We start from the raw sequence: 19,140 nt of genomic DNA on the forward strand, positions 1-19,140 counted from the left end.
TGTTTAAAAGCATCCATGGCAGCATATTTAGAAAGAAAAATAGACAATGCTTTTAAAAGAGCCAGCATTATACATACAAGATGCTCTTCAAATGAGCATGAACCATTTTACATCTTAGTAATTTCTGAATTTTGTTAAGATACTGCTCTGCTCATGTAAGACTTAAGAACACACTGCTTTTCAAATTCACTAATAGCTTCAGTATACTTTCCATTCTACTGGGACAACCTTTTACACGTCCATGGAATTTTCCTGTGAGTACAGGTATTTTAGCAAAAATCTAATGGCAGTGAGTGTTAATAGGCTGAAAGATAGTAGGGTGAGTTACAATTTGAAATTTTAAAAAAACAATTTCTAATTCCCTGCTTTATTTTATAGTCCTATCCAATTTCTCTCAGATCCTTGGCTACCTAGTTGGGCTAAGTACATCTGATTTGATTTACATTCCCAAATCCTGTAAGAGATTCTAGATCCATGATAAGGGAGGTATTTGCCATTAATATGTCCAGAGTCACTTTCTTTGCTACTACCGTGACTTACACCACTCTTCAGTAAATGCCAAAGGAAGCTATGGCTAGGTTATATTTTCTGTTTATATAAAGATAAGGAATGAGGTTCTTAATATCACAGCAGCTCTTTCTGTAAAAACAACTGACGTTAGCTTCACACATACTCTCTCAGTCCCAATACACCTAAAATTGCTCTCTTATCTGCTTGGGGAACTCAGCTGCCAAATTACCCAACCTTTTGAAGACCAGGCTTGGGAAAAAAGGAAAAAGAAGAATGAATGGAGACACCACCATTTTTATTTTAGGTTGCATATTCTAGGTAAAAGAAAATGAGGATGTAGTGTAAGAGTAAACTGGAAGAAACAATGAGATATTAGCAAAGATGTTAGTGTGGATCCAGCAAGTACCATTAATTTAAAAATTATAAATATCTGTCATATGCTAAGACTCCCCATGTTTAGGTAGAGGAAGGATGATGATTTTTCTTTAAAAGTTGTTTATATAACAAAAATACAATTTTTCAGGATATATAATTCTAATGGGAAATGTTTTATTCCAATTCAATTAAATCTGAAAATTATTTTTTTAATAAAAATATAATAGAAGAAACTCAGAAATTAAAACTTGTACCTTACATTTAAATTACATAAATGTCTCACATTCAAAACTGTTATCAAGCAGTTCTGTAGGCTTTTAACTAAATACCACCATGGCATTTTTGTGCCTTGGGCAAAGTAGCCACATAAGTACTTGGTGACTGGAAGAGCTTAGGAGGAAGATTTTCCTGAGAACTTGCTATATTGTGGAGGGAAAAAACCCCCAGACACTTCTCTTCATTGCTGGACCCAATGAACAAAGAAGGCAATGTGTGCCAGCACTTTCCAGCCTGCTGGGTAGGCAGACACCCTCAGTGAGCAAGGAAACAGAAGGCCAGAAACCCAGGAGGTCAGGAAAAAGATGCAGCATTCCCTTTTCCTCTGCACCAAAACGTAGCTCTGTCTCCCTCGCATCCTCCACTTAAATAAAATAGCTTCATTTTGATAAAAATGAGTCAAGGACTGAACGTGCACCACACAGGCAGGGCATGCTGCATTTTTGTTCCGTCCCTCAGAAGTGAACCAGTGGTGGCTAGGGGAAAGAGCTCCACAACAGACTCCCAGAACAGGAAAGAGAACGATGCTTGGTGATTGCAACTGCCCCATCAGATGATCAGCCACACATTGATCTGGTGGTTAGAAGGGCACAGTCGACCGGCAGACTCCAGAGCCAATCTCCCAAGCTGTAGCAGCAGTGTCTTTCCATCATGCCTGACCATCAAAAGGCCAGAACTCAGGGTCTCTCGTCTTCCTGGGACTGGGCAGACTTGTATGCACGTGGTGTTTGTGTTGAAGAAGAAACACTGGCAGCAGAGAATTCTGGTTCCTAAAACATTCTTCCCTCTTTTCTTGGATGGGAATTTCCATTCTGTTCCACATCAGCTTATGAATTGAAAATTTCATTTCTTTAAAAAAGGATCTGAGGAACAGAACTGTGTTTGATGTTAACAAACTGTACGAACACAAGACTTAAGAAATAAGAGTAGATGCTGCCATGATGGTGTGGCTACTTGAAGGCTGCAAATTCTCCTGTAGAGGGAGGACAAGAGCTAATTTTAAAAAGTTACCTTAATTAACCTAGGTTTCTTAATTAACCTAGACACAGAGATAAGCCTCACTGAAACCTCACTGAAAGGTGACTAGCTGTCTATTACAAATCTAGCAACATCATCATTAATTTAAAAAGCGAAAATGGTTGAAACCCATGAAAGAAGACAACTTGCATAGTAGACAGACTATGGCTCAATTACATCAATTAATCAGTTAACTGCCATGCGTTCAAAACGGAAACCATTCCACACACCACAATATTTTGAATTAAAAAAATCAATTTGCAATGAATATTATAAAAATAAATATATTACAATTCGGGTGTTCTTGAATATTTTCAGCTGAAAATTCTCACGAAAAATAACTTTTAAAGTTGGTCAGGGTTGCTACTTAAGGAAAACATTTCTTTTTATAGACGCACGTGGCCTATGGGGAAGGCCCGCCGCTTGCTTCTATCGACGCTTATGGCGTACAATGGGTTAAATATCATGTCTGCAGATAATTTCCTAGTTGGATTTTACACGCTATGGTTCTAATCAAGCTGAAAACAGTTCCAATGAACAATATATCTCAGAAATGGATTGTAAAATAGTAGGGCTGGTTTGCCCCTGAATTATCAACTCATTTCCATTATAATGCCACTATTAGAAAGGAAGAAGCAAAAATTATCCTCATTTGCAAAAGATAAAATTAAGAGGTCAAATGATTTGTACACATTACACATCTGACAGCAGGAAAGAAAGCCCGACCCTCATCTTCTAGTTCATTTCACCTTTTAAACTACCAATAAATAACACATAGGCACATGTCACTGGACATCATTCTCAGCATAAGAATTCTTGAAACCATGATGTCTGTTTGAGGTTCGACACTCCTTTAGCTTACTAAATTTGGGGGCTTCATAGAAGGGCCATTATTCACCTACCTCTTTGTCCACAGCTTCTACTTATAAGTAGAGGTTGGTTCCTCTATTATATACACTATTAGAGGCCTGGTGCACGAAATTCGTGTGTGTGTGTGGGGAGGGTCCCTCAGCCTGGCCTGCATTCTTGCACAATCCGGTAGCCTTCAGGGGATGTTTGACTGACAGTTCCCATGGGAAGTGGGCCTAAGCTGGCAGTCAGACATCCTTAGTGCTTCCCAGGAGGCAGGAGAGACTCCCGCCACTGCCTCTGTGCTCATCAGCCATGAGCCAGGCTTCTGGCTGAGCAGCACTCCCCCTGCGGGAGCGCACTGACAACAAGGGGGCAGCTCCTGCGTTGAGTGTCTGCCCCCTGATGGTCAGTGCACATCATAGCGAGTAGATGAGCTGCCTTAGCATATCATTAGCATATTACACTTTGATTGGTTGAATGGCCAACTGGGTGACCAGACAGCATATTAGGCTTTTATTATATAGGATAGTTAATTTCTGGGGGTTGGTTAATAACTGAGAACTATCAGAATTTAGTCAGCCTTAACATCATTTTTCAGTAATAGCAGCTTCTGAGGAGGATTCACTTATATACTATAAGTGAACAGTGTATTCACTTATATGAATAAACTGTTTAATCCAAAAGTAACCTACTCATTTTCTGATTGGTATTAGATTCTGCTTACTAGAGAATACTGGCATATTCCAACAACCAACAGATTGCCAATGGCTGACTGAACCCTGAGATTATATGTTGTTAATATTAGCAACTAGTTGAGTGCCTGTTATATATCAGTGAGGTCACTGAATACCTTACATATGTTTGCATCTGATCCTCCTAATAACTCTACGAGGCAGGTGCTATTACTTCTCTTCATTTTACAAAGGAACAAGCTGGGGTTTACAGTGATTAAGTAACTTGCCCAAGATCTCACAGCTAGAAAATGGCAGAGTTGGAATGCAAAGCCAGGTGCTGACTCCAAAGTCCAGGGTCATAACAATTAACAAGCCCCTAAACAATTTTCAATAATTAATAATTTGTTTTCCCATTCTGAACACAGCTACTAACTGGGCTGCAGGTAGTGATACTATCTCTTTCCATCTAAAGATTTCTTTTAACAAACAATCAGCCAAGGTACTGTGAGTCAAAAGATCAAGGAAGAGTAAAAGAATTATTACTTCATACTTAAATTTAAAAGGAATAGGAAGTTAGGCACTGATTAAAAAAATAGCCAAAGTACTAAGACCTTGGAGAGTAAAACATTTAGAGCATAACCATAGGAGGATATTATGTTAATAGAGACTCAAGAAATATATAAACATTCTCATTATGGTTTGAGTACCTTATAGTTTTAAGATTGCTTTTTCCCCCCAGTATTTTAACATATTTCTGAAAAGCAATTTTCAACATTCTTATGAGTAGGCACTGTAGGAAGCCAATGTAAAAACAAGATTTATTTAACAGAAAATCTTCATAAAAATGCTAGAATTCATCTATTAAGTGAGAATATCAGAAAATGACAACTTTATGCCAAATCTTAGATACTACATTAAAATATAACCTGGAAAAAGTCTTCAATGTTTCTTATTCATTATTACAATCAGACACTTCATTTTGTTGAAGAGTGTTCTACTCCATAAACCTGAACATTAGCCTTAAAAATAAAAATATCCAAAACACCCCAAACGTACAAACTCTTACCAACACAGTGGAAATAGAATAGCAGTAAGGCGACCACTACTGATCATTCTACCCGAGTCACAGCTTTTAATGGAATGTAATTCTTTTCATGCTCAGGCTTCAGCTCGAGAAAAAGACAAGCACAAAAAGAACTTCGAGTTTAGGGATCAATAAACTCTTTCTATATATGTCCCTGAAATCACAGAGAAATTTAAGAAAAAGATGAGGGTAACAGGTAATGGATCTGTTTTGGGGGAAAAAAAATCTTTTCTTGCTTAGTCTTTCCTGCATTACCTGGCAATCTCTATTATTATCCCATCTCCTGACTTATTTTATTTGAAGTAATAATCAACTCTGCTTGTCTCAAGTTATTTGAAGTGAAATATCCAGATACTCTGATTAAAAAAAAATAAATCTCAGTATATTATTAACTGAAAAATCAATCAGAGGCCAAAATAAAGCTTAAAACAAACAAACACCTCCTTTCTGGATGAGAAGCAGCTAAGCTCTATTTTCTATTTGACTTTATTAGGGGTAGGGCAGAGAACAATTGGGAAGACCCTGTGATTTTAGACACTTCAAATATCATGGTTTATTTGTAAACTAAGAATTTTATTAACTAGTTTTAAGATATTATTAAATCACTACATTTTATTCCAGAATTGAATGCATTTTTCAGTGGCTGTTATACATATAATTTTATAAAAATTCCCCTTAAAGAGAAAATATGCTATGAAGCCCTAACCGGTTTGGCTCAGTGGATAGAGCGTAAGTCTGCAGACTGAAAGGTTCCAGGCTCGATTCCGGCCAAGGGCATGTACCTTGGTTGCGGGCACATCCCCAGTAGGTGTGCAAGAGGCAGCTGATCGATGCTTCTCTCTCATCGATGTTTCTAACTCTCTATCCCCTCTCCCTTCCTCTCTGTAAAAAATCAATAAAGTATATAAAAATAAAATAAGAATCTAAAATTTAAAAAAAAAGAAAATATGCTATGAAAAACCTAATAATGTTATTTTGTACACAAATCAATCACTGCTTCAGATAGAGGGGGGCAGTCATTATCACCAGAATAAGCCCCATTCTTTCTTTGTGGTGACTTTTCAAGGCAGTTTCAAAAAAATGAGGAACATTCTTGCTCTGACTGGTTTGGCTCAGTGGATAGAGCGTCAGCCTGAGGACTTAAGGGTCCCAGGTTTGATTCTGGCCAAGGGCATGTACCTTGGTTGCGGGCACATCCCCAGTAGGGGGTGTGCAGGAGGCAGCTGATCGATGTTTCTCTCTCATCGATGTTTATAACTATCTCTCTCCCTTTTTCTCTGTAAAAAGTCAATAAAATATATTAAAAAAAAAAAAAGAGGAACATTCTGGCACAGACACACTGAAGTGCCATAGAAATGCTCAATAATTCTCAATTAAATAAGCCTATGATTGGTGAAATGCTTTAGTCATGAAGTACCCATATTCATAATACTGTATTTAAAAAAAAGAAAAGCAGATCATTTCCTTAAATTGAGAGCGGCCACCTTGAGAGAAAGGCCATGTAAGCTGGTGTGTTAAATAGTTACTATTTCGAAAGGATGATTTTAGCTACAGACTCGGTATTTAAATGGCTAGTACCATATTGTAATATCAGAAAATAAACCTGAAACAGTTGATTAGATGCTATGATACCTAAACTACTTAAAATCAAGAAGACAAATCTCATTCCTCATCATTGACTAGTAAAACTTCTAAAATGTGAAACAAATTTTATGAAAAGGCTGCCTCCTGAAGAAGGAAACCAATGTTAATGAAAACATCTGAGGTCTTGGATTTTAGGGAGGAAGTCAGTTACAAGAGAATGAATGTCCTTTTGTTGTGATTAACTAGTTAAAGTGATTACCTTTACACAGGGTCAGGAAAATAATGTTTTTCTTTATTTGGAGACTATATCTAAAAACTTAGTATAAAACAAACAACAGAAAGGTAAACTACCATATATCATTCTAATGCTTCCTATTTTTCCAGATCCATGTTATCTAAACATCTCACCTGTTTTTTTAATGTTCTTCCACTAACATTCCCAGTGGGCCCCATTTGGAAAGAAGAGTTACTATGAGACCCTTTGAAGGCATGTTTCAATGTTTATGGGACAGCAGTTCTAGGAGTTTAGCACTGAATGCCCTCTGGCAAAGGAGACTGACAAAGGAGGAAAGGAAAGAAAGCAGATGGTGGGGACTGTTCAGGTGGTTAATGTTAAGAGGAAAAAAGAGAGTGTACAAGGAAAGAAAGATAAAAGTGAAGCAAGTGCACTGGAGGATTACAGAAACAGCTCTATCAATAAAAAGACCCTTTGACTCTTGTGCCTCAAAATGCCCAAGTCTTTGAGCATTCCATACAGCAAGTCAACTTTGTTAAAACTGTTAGCTACTTGCTTGCTATTCCATTTGTGAATAAAACTCCACTTAATAGTTACTAATAAGGGCGTAGAAATCATGCACTTTGATGTTTTCCAACATGTTACATTATCCTGTCTTTCTTATTCTTTAAAATATGAGGAACTTCTTTTTCACTACTCTTGCCTAAACTAAAAACCATGAATCAATTTCTAAAAACATGAATGACATTACTTATTGAAGCTACCCAAGTGAGGAGCAAAAGGTATGCCATACTTATCACTGAGTGGTTTTCCTGGATGAAATCTAACTTATGCAAATACAAAAAGTATTTGAAAAAGTTCTGGTACTTAAAAACTATGTTACTGCCGAAACCGGTTTGGCTCAGTGGATAGAGCGTCGGCCTGCGGACTGAAAGGTACCAGGTTCGATTCCGGTCAAGGGCATGTACCTGGGTTGCGGGCACATGCCCAGTAGGAGATGTGCAGGAGGCAGCTGATTGATGTTTCTCTCTCCTCGATGTTTCTAACTCTCTATCTCTCTCTCTTCCTCTCTGTAAAAAATCAATAAAATATATTTTTAAAAACACACACAAAAAAACTACGTTATTATTAATGTCTTTCCAATTTTCTTTACTGGCTTCAAAGAAGGATAGCATTTAGGCAGCTGTTGTCTGTGTGCCTGAATAACTGAACTGTCAGCTATATTTAAAAATCAGTCCCTAGCCGGTTTGGCTCAGTGGATAGAGTGTCAGCCTTCAGACTGAAGGGTCCCACTAGTTAAAGTGATTACCTTTACACAGGGTCAGGAAAATAATGTTTTTCTTTATTTGGAGACTATATCTAAAAACTTAGTATAAAACAAACAACAGAAAGGTAAACTACCATATATCATTCTAATGCTTCCTATTTTTCCAGATCCATGTTATCTAAACATACCTGGGTTGTGGGCTCGATCCCCAGTGCGGGGTGTGCAGGAGGCAGCCAATCAATGATTCTCTCTCATCACTGTTGTTTCTATCTCTCTCTGTGAAATCAATAAAGAAATATATTTTAAAAAATATTTAAAAAAAAATCAGTACAAATTCAATTTGAATAAAGATGTATTGAGGAGGCTGGCGTTGGTCCCTAGGCTGACTCTGAAGCAGAGATGTCAATTTCTTTGATAAGAGGACAGCAATGCTGCTTCCCAGTAAGATTATGGTTCACGGTGAGAATATACTGACTGCCACATTACAGTCATTGTCTACACAAGACAGTGTAAGCATGAGAAAGCGCTAACAAATACTCTGTACCATGGAACACACACAAAAAGAATGGCATTCCTTCATAATAAGTAGAATTGCTGGGCAAAGAATATAAGGAACGCAAGAAGTTTATGAGACCCATGGATATGGTGACTGCTAAAACAGGCACCACAAGAGGTAAGATAATTTAAAGTAACAATTAAAAAAAAATCCATTACCAGGTGTTTGGCAAACAAAGATATCTGAAAGAAAAACAAACCTAAGAGTTTTCACAGGATTCTGTGAAGCTTTTGGGGGGAGGAGGCAGTGCATTTGTAAGGAAATTAGCCTTTTATGTAAGATATCCTTAATATATAAAGAAATATCAATAGAGAACTCCAACTTATAACATTTCCCCACTAAAGATGCAAAGTTAAACCATGTTACTCATGTTAAGCATGCCACTCCTAAGCAACAGCTATAGTTACCTGCACCCATAATTTACAAAAAGAAATTTGATTTAGTATATTGCTTTAAGGGAATAAAGGACATTCACACTTTCCAAATTGTAAGAAAAAGAAATAGTTACAGAAAAAATATTAAGAATAAAAACAAACATGAATTTTTAGTGACTTCCTGAATGCGATCTGTCTGGTCTGCCTAACTTGACACAGGCTAACCTACTGTCAACCTCCCACCTGCACACACGTGCACAGGAGTGCTGTTGTTCTTGGGAAACCCTAACAGATGGGCAGTAGCTAATGACAAAAGGTGCATGGGAAAAGTTTAATTGAAGTTTAATAATTAGAATAACCAAGTAAACAAAACAAACTTGGAATAGGAAATAAAACATCTGGAAAAGGCTTTGCACATTTTTAGCAATGTCTGCATTTTAAACCCTTGCAAATTGAAAACCCAATGCTAAGTGTGAATTTTAGATGGGGAAAAAAATTACATCCAGTTTTTAAACACGTAAGTGTTCTTTGGCTTACCTTAAAAAAACTGTATTCAATTTAACAAATATATAAGCACACTTATGTTCATTTTCCTTTGTGCGTACCCACCTACACCCTCTCACACATTAATTTGTTTCAGTGGACAGGAAACGCACCATATCCCCCTGCCTGGATGGGTGTTTTTGGAGAAGCACAAGCATATAGACTAAAATCCTCTGTTTGGAAGCCAGCCCGATTCAAGGAGGGTTCTGATGCACTGCGGTGAATTTTTGGCAATGAGCGGGCCAACAGCTCAATAGAGGCGAGAATCTAAACAAAAAACAAAAAACAAAAAAACAAGAAAAAGAAAGAAAGAAAGAAGAATGAAAATCTAGGTGGTATTAATCTTCAAGACCCTCATCATTCTTTACAGGAAAGCATCTAAAATCGTACATAGACATTCAACATATTTTAAGGTATAAAGAAACAAGTTATGACTTTTCAAGGCATACAGTGTGGTAATGTATGTACATAAATATGAGACATATATAAAAGGCTTAGTACAATGCCTGGTATATAATAAGTACTCAATAAAACTTTAGGAGCTATTATTATTACTACTGTTATTTTCTGAGCTACCAAAAATCTTAAAAAATATATTTTTATTGATTTCAGAGGAGAAGAGAGAGAGAAACATCAATGATGAGAGAGAATCATTGATCAGCTGCCTCCTCCACGCCCCCTACTGAGGATTGAGCCTGCAACCCGGGCATGTGCCCTGACAGGGAATCAAACCTTTAACCTCCTGGTTCATAGGTTGACGCTCAACCACTGAGCCACACAGACTGGGCCTAACTATTTAAAATTAAACTATAATCTGTATAATAGTTAGCATAAAGGTAAAGAAATAGCAATGTTATAATTTTTTTTTTTTTTTTAAATTACAAGCATATCTCCCTGGCTTGTTTGGCTCAGTGGATAGAGCGTCGGCCTGCAAAGGGCATGCAGGAGGCAGCCAATCAATGATTCTTTCTCATCACTGATGTTTCTTTCTCCCTCTCCATTCCTCTCTGAAAGCAATAAAAATATGTAAAAAAATTATAAGCATATCACACAAATAAAAGTTCAAATAATATGGAAAAATATAAATTTTACCTTCCAGGGGTAACCACTGTTAAAGAGTCTATACTTTCTTCAGGACCTTTCTTATGCATAAACATGCACATATGTAAACAGAGCCCACCCTCACACTCACCAGCATTTAAAGTAGTGTCACACATTTTTCTGTGTTGCTTGTTCCCTTATTGATATGCATGCCATCTGCAGAGCCTACCTTGATCTTTATGTCTTTACTTTTCCCTTTAACACTGCATAAACATTCTTGTACATATCTGAATACTTGTGGAAGCAGGTTCTGTAGTATAGGTTTTTACGAGTGGAATTATCAAAGCAAAGGGTATATGTAATTTAGGCTTATGGATTTTACCAAGTCCTTTCAAAAGTCCTAACCAATTTACATGCACTAACACTGTTAAACTTAAAAGGGAGGCTCTTCCCCTTTCCTAACACTGTGCCCCATGCTGGCTATTGCCAATTAAGGGCAAAAATAAAAAAAACCAGATTTTACTATTGTATTACTCTGCATTTTAACTACTATCACTGAACTCTTATAGTCCTAAGTTCACTTACCATTTGTATTTCTTTTGTGAATTGTCAGTTCATATCCTCTGCTTATTTTCTATTGATTATCTTTTATTTATTGACTAGAAGCCTGTTGCACGAAGAGATTCATGCAATAGGCCTTCCCTTCCCTTGGCTGCTGGCAATGGTTTGCCTCTGGCACCCAGGACCCAGGCCTTCGCTCTGGCCAGGCTCCGGCTGGAGCTGGCCCCGGAGCCGTCAGGCTTCACTAAGCTGCTTGGAGCCTACGTATGCAAATTAACTGCCATCTTTGTTGGGTTAATTTGCATACTCTCCTGATTGGCTGGTTAGCAAAGGTACGGTCAATTTACATGTTTGTCTATTATTAGGTAAGACTGAAGGAGCCTTTTGTATACTATAAATATTTAACCTTTGTTATACCTGTTATAATTATTTTTCTCTGTGTTTATCTTTCAATATTATTTTTACTATATAAAAGTTTAAAATCTTTTAATGGAGTCATACCTGCTAATCTTCTCCTTTATAACTTCTGGATTTTTTCTCTTACTTAGGAAAGCCTTATAACCTCAAGGTTATAAAAATGATTTCATTTTTTTATAGTTTTGTTTTTAACATGTAAATCTTTAGCTACTTGAAATTTATGTTTGTGTATAGTGTGAAAAGAGATCCTCTAATGAAAACTAAAAAATAGTACTTAAAAGGGGCTTCAATAATCTGGAAAATTCATGTATGCATTTCATTTTTTGATACCATGAAAATAATGAAATGTTATTTATATTTAGGAATACAGACATCTTAATACTTTAAATACTTTTTAAAAATGTGGGCCTAAGTATATAATTTGCATTGTGAACGTATATCAACCATGTTAAATAGCAAACTCTAGCACCTGGGATGTGAAAAGAAGATGGTGTGGGGTCCTGCTGACACTGGCCAACAATATGGACTTTACTTTGATATTCTTAAAGCAGTGATTTTCTGGGTAAAAACACACACACACACACACACACAAACAACTCTTCCTCAAAAGAAGAGTAATTTAGAATTCCAATTTGTAAAACATGTATCTATCCAGCCAACTAGTTAGCATCCCCTCCCTGCTCTGAGATGGCCCCTGAGAGATTTGATAAAACTATAAATTCCATCTTTAATTCTTGAGATGGGGATAAAAGATTCACTCATTCCTGTAACAGTGGCCTTTGTCTAAGAAACTCAGGGCTGGGTATTCAAAAGCATAGGTTTAAAAAGGACCAACTCGGTAATTATGGTAGCTGAGTAACTGTGGGAATCAGTACTTCTATTTGAAAACTGTATTTTGATTGATTGAGACACATTTATACAGTGTTGCCAGGAACTTCCTAAGCATCATAAGACACTGCCGGTGGGATGCTATGTTACAGTATCTACTATAACTAACTTTCTAAGCTTATTCAGGTAATTAGTTCCAGTTTGTGAGGCTTACTGAAAGATCATTAACTTAAGGGTTTTAGCCTTACAGCATAAACAGGTAAAAAGCAATGGAAAATTTCCAAAAATCAGAGAAAGGCAGCCAGTGCTGACAGCTGCTATTTCCTTTAGCCCCAGGTGGAAATGCCCCTCAAAAAGGCCTAGTACTAAAGGGAAGTTTGGAATCTGTTTATTTTACCATCAACAAAATTAAAGTAGCAATTCTCAAAGTGTGGTTTGTGGAAAAACGATTTTCATCATAAACTAAGATATTATTTGCCTCTGTTACTGTCATTGTTTTATTTTTTTAATTAATCCTCACCTGAGGATATTTTTCTCATTGATTTTCAGAGAGAGTGGAAGGGGGGGGGGGGAAGGGGAGAAGAAAAGGAGAAAGAGAACGAGAGGGAGAGAGAGGGGGAGGAGGAAACATCGATGTGAGAGACTCATCGACTGGTGCCTCCTGTACAGCTCCCAGACTGAACCTGTAATCCAGGTACATGCCCCCTGACTGGGAATTGAATCCATGACCCTTCGTTGTGCAGGCTGGTGCGCTGAACCCTGAGTGATATCAGCCAGGCACTGTCATTATTTTAGCCGTGTTAAGTGGAGTTTTCAGAGTCTACATGATATAAGATATTGTATCATAATGAATGCAAACCAAAAAACCCAGCTGTCTTTTTCTTTTTTCAGATTTGCAAAAAATGTAAAACAATGTTACTCATTTTTTTTTTTTTTTTGGTTTGGGAAAACATAATTACTTTTCATAAAAACATTATTTAACCTGTAACAGTTTTTATTATGTTTAAATAAATTTATAAGTATTTTAAAAACTTAGTTGAAAACATAGTTTTAAGTTTTAAAATTGTAATTACTATATAGAAAAGCTCTTTGGGCGGGGGGGGGGGGGGGTCTTTAATAATTTTAAAGTGTGCAAAAGGGTTGTGAGACCAAAACATTTGAGAATGGTTAGACAAAAATCAAGTCTTTCTGAATAGTGTGAACTAGGTTCCCAAGTTTTTAGGTGTGCCGCTGTTCAACCTTTATGAAATCATCTCTGTGTTTACTTATTTGGAGTCTGCACATAATCACATGGGATCCAAACCCATGAAATACAAACTGTGTGCTCTAAAAAGTGCTTAAAAAATCCGCATTTGAATATTAGCATGTTCTTTTAGGTAACAAAGTTTTTTCTTACTTGGGGAAAGAGTGGTCTCTCATCTCTCTTCTTTTTTAGGCATTCTGCCATTAATCTCTTCATGGCTTTTGGACAGTTACTTCGTACCTTACTGAGATCCGGAGATAGATATCCTCGTCCCACCATAAAAATTATCTGGGAAGAAAAAATAGGCAAATCATAAAACTTGTAATTAGTTGAAAAAGGCATAAAGATTGAAAATTCAACAAGCTATGCACTTAAGACGTGTACTTTTCTGTATGCACATTACACTTCAATAAAAAATTTAATAACATAATGCTAATACTCTGATGCCTACATATAACTGGGAGCCAATACTTCATGGGCTGCAAACTGAAATCTTCATGACTCCTGGACTACTGTTAAGATCCGCTAATTGCTCCCACGCTCCAGTTGCCTTATACCATCTATTTTCCACTGGTGGATCATCATTCTAAAACACAGACCAGATTGTGCCTCTTTTCTACTTAAATAATTTATTGGGCATCATACTAAGCCCTTTATATATATGTAGCAGGAACCAACGAAGTTAACTTTTTAGTTTTTACATCAGCATTTTAAACTCTTTTGGTGAGGAAACTCTAATGGGGCATTTATAGTTATATAAATCTGAGAATCAGAGACTCCTCCAGAAAGAACTAAATTTCTGTTTAAAAAGTAAAAAGATTTGTCTTCTCTGGGTGCAGAGATTTGTAATTTTTCTAATTTCTTAATTTTCGGCTCTTTTGAAGGTGGACAGAGACAGATGTTAGGAGTCTTGTGACTTAGGGAGGAAGGGATTTTACTCTTAGAGGAACTGGTCCAATAGGGGCAGACTAGAGGCTGAGGTAGAGAGCGCTTTGTTATAGGGTAGAGCTGATAATTTTAAGAAAGTCAAGTTTGATATCCTACTTTATGTTATTTCCCGTTTGGTGATGTAATAACCCTTGTTAACTATAAGCTGATTTGGCTAAGCACCACTAAAATGAAACTATAAAGCTTATTCTTCTCCCACTTCACAAGTTACCTTTTACCAGTACAGAATTTCACTGTGTGCACAGCGCTCCAGGGTGTAAAACTGCTGGGGTACCAAAGGGACACTTCCAAATACTGGTGTCTAACTGTGCTCCAATGAATGGGTAACATTCCCTTTACAAGGCAGTTGGTTTGCAATTCTTCGCTTTCAGTAAAATTAAATTGTCAGCTGATCATTAAAGTAACTATTAATGACAAGTTATTATGTAATTTTTGGTATGTTCAAGAAATGAATTCAAATAACTGAGTGGTATGGTGTATGGTAAAGAATAATCTTGCCTTTGGCTCCTGGGCGGTAATCCTCAGCCTCTTGTGCCTGGTAAGAGTGTCTTTGTTTACCTGGGGCCTTGGGAGATGTCAGACAGTCTATGCTATGAATGTGATTCATAGAGGGGGCTTAGACTCATGTGGTATCAACTTGCCCTCTGAAAGCTATGGTCAGCCACAGCAGTGGCCAAGCATATCTACGTGCCTAAGCCCTAATAACAACTCTGAATTCCAAGTCTCGAGTGAGTTTCTCTGGTTGGCAGTATTTCATGTGTGTTGTCACACATTGCTGCCAGGAGTAGTGTTGTCCACAATCCCATTGGGAGAGGACAACTGGAACCTCCAAACGTGGAATTCTCCTAATGCTGCCCTATATGCACTTTCCCTGGATGGATTTTAATTTGTTTCCTTTTCTTGCAATAAACTACCTGTGACAATTAACAACTTTCAGTGAGTTCTGTGAGACTTAATGAATTACTGAACCTGAAGGTGGTCTTGGGGACCACTGAACTCTGCATACATTATAATGAAACTCCTGATTTTCTTAGCTTCTTACTTATTTGAACAATATTTCTCAGTGCTTATTTCTTTAAAAATAAAACAAGGAAAAGGACTGATGCTAAGTCCAGCTCATTCTAGCAAAAGTCATATTTATCCACAGATACATAAATAAATTTTAAAAAGCCTCATGTTGTTCATTAAGATACACATTTCCAATAAAATTTTACCTTCAATGTTTCTTAAATAATAAAAACGTATTTTCATCACTTATACATTGTTATTAATAATGGAATAAGTCACAATTAAAAAATATCATTCAGAGCTGATAAAAATCATAGGAATATTTTTTAAATTCTAAATTTAAACAGTAATACAAGTAGTTCAAAGAGGAAAAAATAAAGCCATGTAAAACTTCCAAAAATTAATGCAGAGTTTTTGTATTTTTTTAAACAAGTGATGGTAGGCATCAAATCAGCATGGCTTTTAGATTTTATTGGGCACTTTTAAAAGAAGGCTATAATGGCTTTCTTTTGAAATGTTAATATAATACACTGGCAATTACCTTCTTTGCAATTATTTAAACTTAAGAGAGAGTCTTTCTTGTATGTAATTCATGGATAGAAGATTCAAGTGGCACATACACTACTAAATCAGTGGCTTGGTTTGAAATCCTGGGACTGGTTATTTTCATTCTTAATCCACACTCAGCACTCCTGGCATCTCCACCTCTTCATTCACTCCTCTGTATACATCTGTTTATTGTCAGTATCACCCACCTGCACTGCCTCAACAGAACTGTAAACTCCACTGAGTGCTCAGCCTGTGTTTTATTCATCTCTGATCCCTCTATATCCCACAGTGCTTTGCATATAGTATCAAAAAAATTTTTATTGAAATAATTTGTGTGTTGATAAGACAATGGTACTTATCATTTCCTGTCTCTTGAGATCTTGCGCTTAGTACCTAGCCACCATGCTATGAGAATGTCCAAGTTTCCCATGAAAAAATCCTTACATAAAGACCCAGGTGGAGAATAACTGAGAACTCTGGCTGGGCTTCCACCTGACAGCTAGTGCCCCCTTGTAAGGTTTGTGAATAAGCCACTTTGGAAGCAGATTCTTTCTCATTGAATCTACCCCAGATAATACCATGTGAAACAGATAAACCTTCCTCACTGAGAGCAGCCCAAATTGCAGATGCATTAAGTTGCTTAAGCCACTATGTTTTGGGTGCTTTGTCATACAGCAATAACTGGAATACACTGAAATAACAGATAAATGTAATGTTATTTTTTTAAATATATTTTATTGATTTTTTACAGAGAGGAAGGGAGACGGATATAGAGTTAGAAACATTGATGAGAGAGAAACATTGATCAGCTGCCTCCTGCACACCCCCTACTGGGGATGTGCCCGCAACCAAAGTACATGCCCTTGACTAGAATTGAACCTAGGACCCTTCAGTCCGCAGGCAAACGCTTTATCCACTGAGCCAAACCGGTCAGGGCTAAATGTAATGTTATTTTCTTCTAAGATGACACGGCACTTCTGCTCCAAGACGAGAAAGCCCTGAAGGTAGACAGTTAATGTATCTACCTAATGAGCACATTATACTAGTAAATCTCAACTTAGTAGAGAAGCTGTACTGAAAGAGGGAAGGATACAGTAATAAGAGAGCAAACTAGAATCATACAGAGAAAAAAATGACAAAGTAATTTCTCAGATTTCAGCACTAGGGTAACTAAAGTAAAAGGTATGTTACTTTGCAAAGTAACATAGGGCTGGTCATCCCTTAAGGAGCTAAGAGACCTGTTTTAGGAAAGATCCTGATTTTTATTACTGGAAGGAATTCTTTAGTCAAATTTCTCATTTTCATAATTGGAAAACAAACAAACAAACAGATCCACACACAAAACATACACCCAGAGAGGTAATGTGACCAGGTTATGCAGGTTGTGAATCCAGGGTCTGCTACTTTACCAGAGTCCTGCCTTTAGTTTACTGCCATTAAAACTGCCACCTCTGACTATAGGGGTGAGAGCATGGAGGAATGGTTTCTGTTATATAGTAAAGAAGCAACTTTCTCATCTTCCATGAAAAAGAACAATATTCCTAGATTATCAAGCAGAAGTCAATCTGAGAGCCATGGAGATCAAAGAAAATCAATCAAAGGGATGGTGTGAGCAATGACTGTGGTTACACTTCACTGAGGATGACTAGAGAGTTAGCAACTCAGAGGGAGTTTCACAGAAAAGTGCCATTGGAAGAAAGCAGACTAGATGATAATGAAGAATGGTAATGGGAAGACTATATCACTCCTTTTTTTTCTTTTTTTAATATATTTTATTGATTTTTTACAGAGAGGAAGGGAGAGAGATAGAGAGTTAGAAACATCGATGGGATAGAAACATCGATCAGCCGCCTCCTGCACATCTCCCACTGGGGTTGTGCCCGCAACCCAGGTACATGCCCTTGACCTGGGACCCCTCAGTCCGCAGGCCGACGCTCTATCCACTGAGCCAAACCAGTTTCGGCTCCTTTTTTTTCTCTTAACAGTTTTTGCATTTTTATTTTATTTTATTGGTTTTATAGAGAGAGGGAGAGGGGAAGAGGGAGAGAGAAACATCGTTTGGTCGCCTCCCTTATGCACCCCAACCAGGGATTGAACCACAACCTGGGTATTTGCCCTGAATTGAACCCGAAACCCTTCAGTAGATGGGACAATGCTTCAATCAACTGAGCCACACCAGCCAGGGTAGTATATGGTTCTTTTACCTCCATTTTCTTTTCTTTTTTTTATTTTTATTTTATTTATTTATTTTTTAAATTAAATCTTTATTGTTCAGATTATTACATTTGTTCCTCTTCTTTCCCCCCCATAACTCCCCTCCTCCCAGTTCCCGCCCACCCTCCGCTCTCACTCCCCACCCACTGTCTTCATCCATAGGTGCACGATTTTTGTCCAGTCTCTTCCCGCATCTCCCACACCCCTTTCCCCCCCAAGAATAGTCAGTCCATTCCCTTTCTATGTCCCTGATTCTATTATAATCACCAGTTCATTCTGTTCATCAGATTATTTATTCACTTGATTCTTAGATTCACTTCTTGATAGATGCATATTTGTTGTTCATAATTTGTATCTTTACCTTTTTCTTCCTCTTCCTCTTCTTAAAGGATACCTTTCAGCATTTCATATAATCCTGGTTTGGTGGTGATGAACTCCTTTATCTGTGAAGCTCTTTATCTGACCTTCAATTCTGAATGATAGCTTTGCTGGATAAAGTAATCTTGGTTGTAGGTTCTTGCTATTCATCACTTTGAATATTTCTTGCCACTCCCTTCTGGCCTGCAAAGTTTCTGTTGAGAAATCAGCTGACAGTCGTATGGGTATTCCCTTGTAGGTGACTGAGTTTCTTTCTCTTGCTGTTTTTAAGATTCTCTCTTTATCTTTTGCTCTTGGCATTTTAATTATGATGTGTCTTGGTGTGGTTCTCTTTGGATTCCTTTTGTTTGGGGTTCTTCGCGCTTCTTGGACCTGTAAGTCCATTTCTTTCACCAGGTGGGGGAAGTTTTCTGTCATTATTTCTTCAAATAGGTTTTCAATATCTTGCTCTCTCTCATCTTCTGGCACCCCGATAATTCTGATGTTGGTACGCTTGAAGCTGTCCCGGAGGCTCCTTACACTATCCTCGCATTTTTGGATTCTTTTTTCATTTTGCTTTTCCGGTTGGGTGTTTTTTGCTTCCTCGCATTTCAAATCATTGACTTG

General features: G+C 37.3%; 1 protein-coding gene across 2 annotated transcripts in view; it reads right to left on the minus strand.

Annotated features, from left to right (window-relative positions):
* Positions 1-789: 789 nt before the first annotated feature.
* Positions 790-19,140, minus strand: part of BRAF (B-Raf proto-oncogene, serine/threonine kinase) — a 147,280-nt gene continuing 128,929 nt past the window's right edge. Inside the window, exons 19-21 of one of the 2 annotated variants that reach the window (XM_081102483.1) lie at positions 13,591-13,725; positions 9,461-9,614; positions 790-2,134 (exon numbers count right to left, since the gene is read on the minus strand). In XM_081102483.1, the coding sequence (XP_080958609.1) occupies positions 2,112-2,134; positions 9,461-9,614; positions 13,591-13,725 (312 nt within the window). In that variant the 3' untranslated portion in view covers positions 790-2,111. Of the gene's footprint in view, positions 2,135-9,129; positions 9,615-13,590; positions 13,726-19,140 lie in introns of those variants that run through there. The other variant, XM_081102482.1, reaches the window with a different exon arrangement.

The sequence above is a fragment of the Myotis nattereri genome (assembly GCF_964212035.1).
Source record: "Myotis nattereri genome assembly, chromosome: 11".
In the NCBI taxonomy this organism is placed as follows: domain Eukaryota; kingdom Metazoa; phylum Chordata; class Mammalia; order Chiroptera; family Vespertilionidae; genus Myotis; species Myotis nattereri.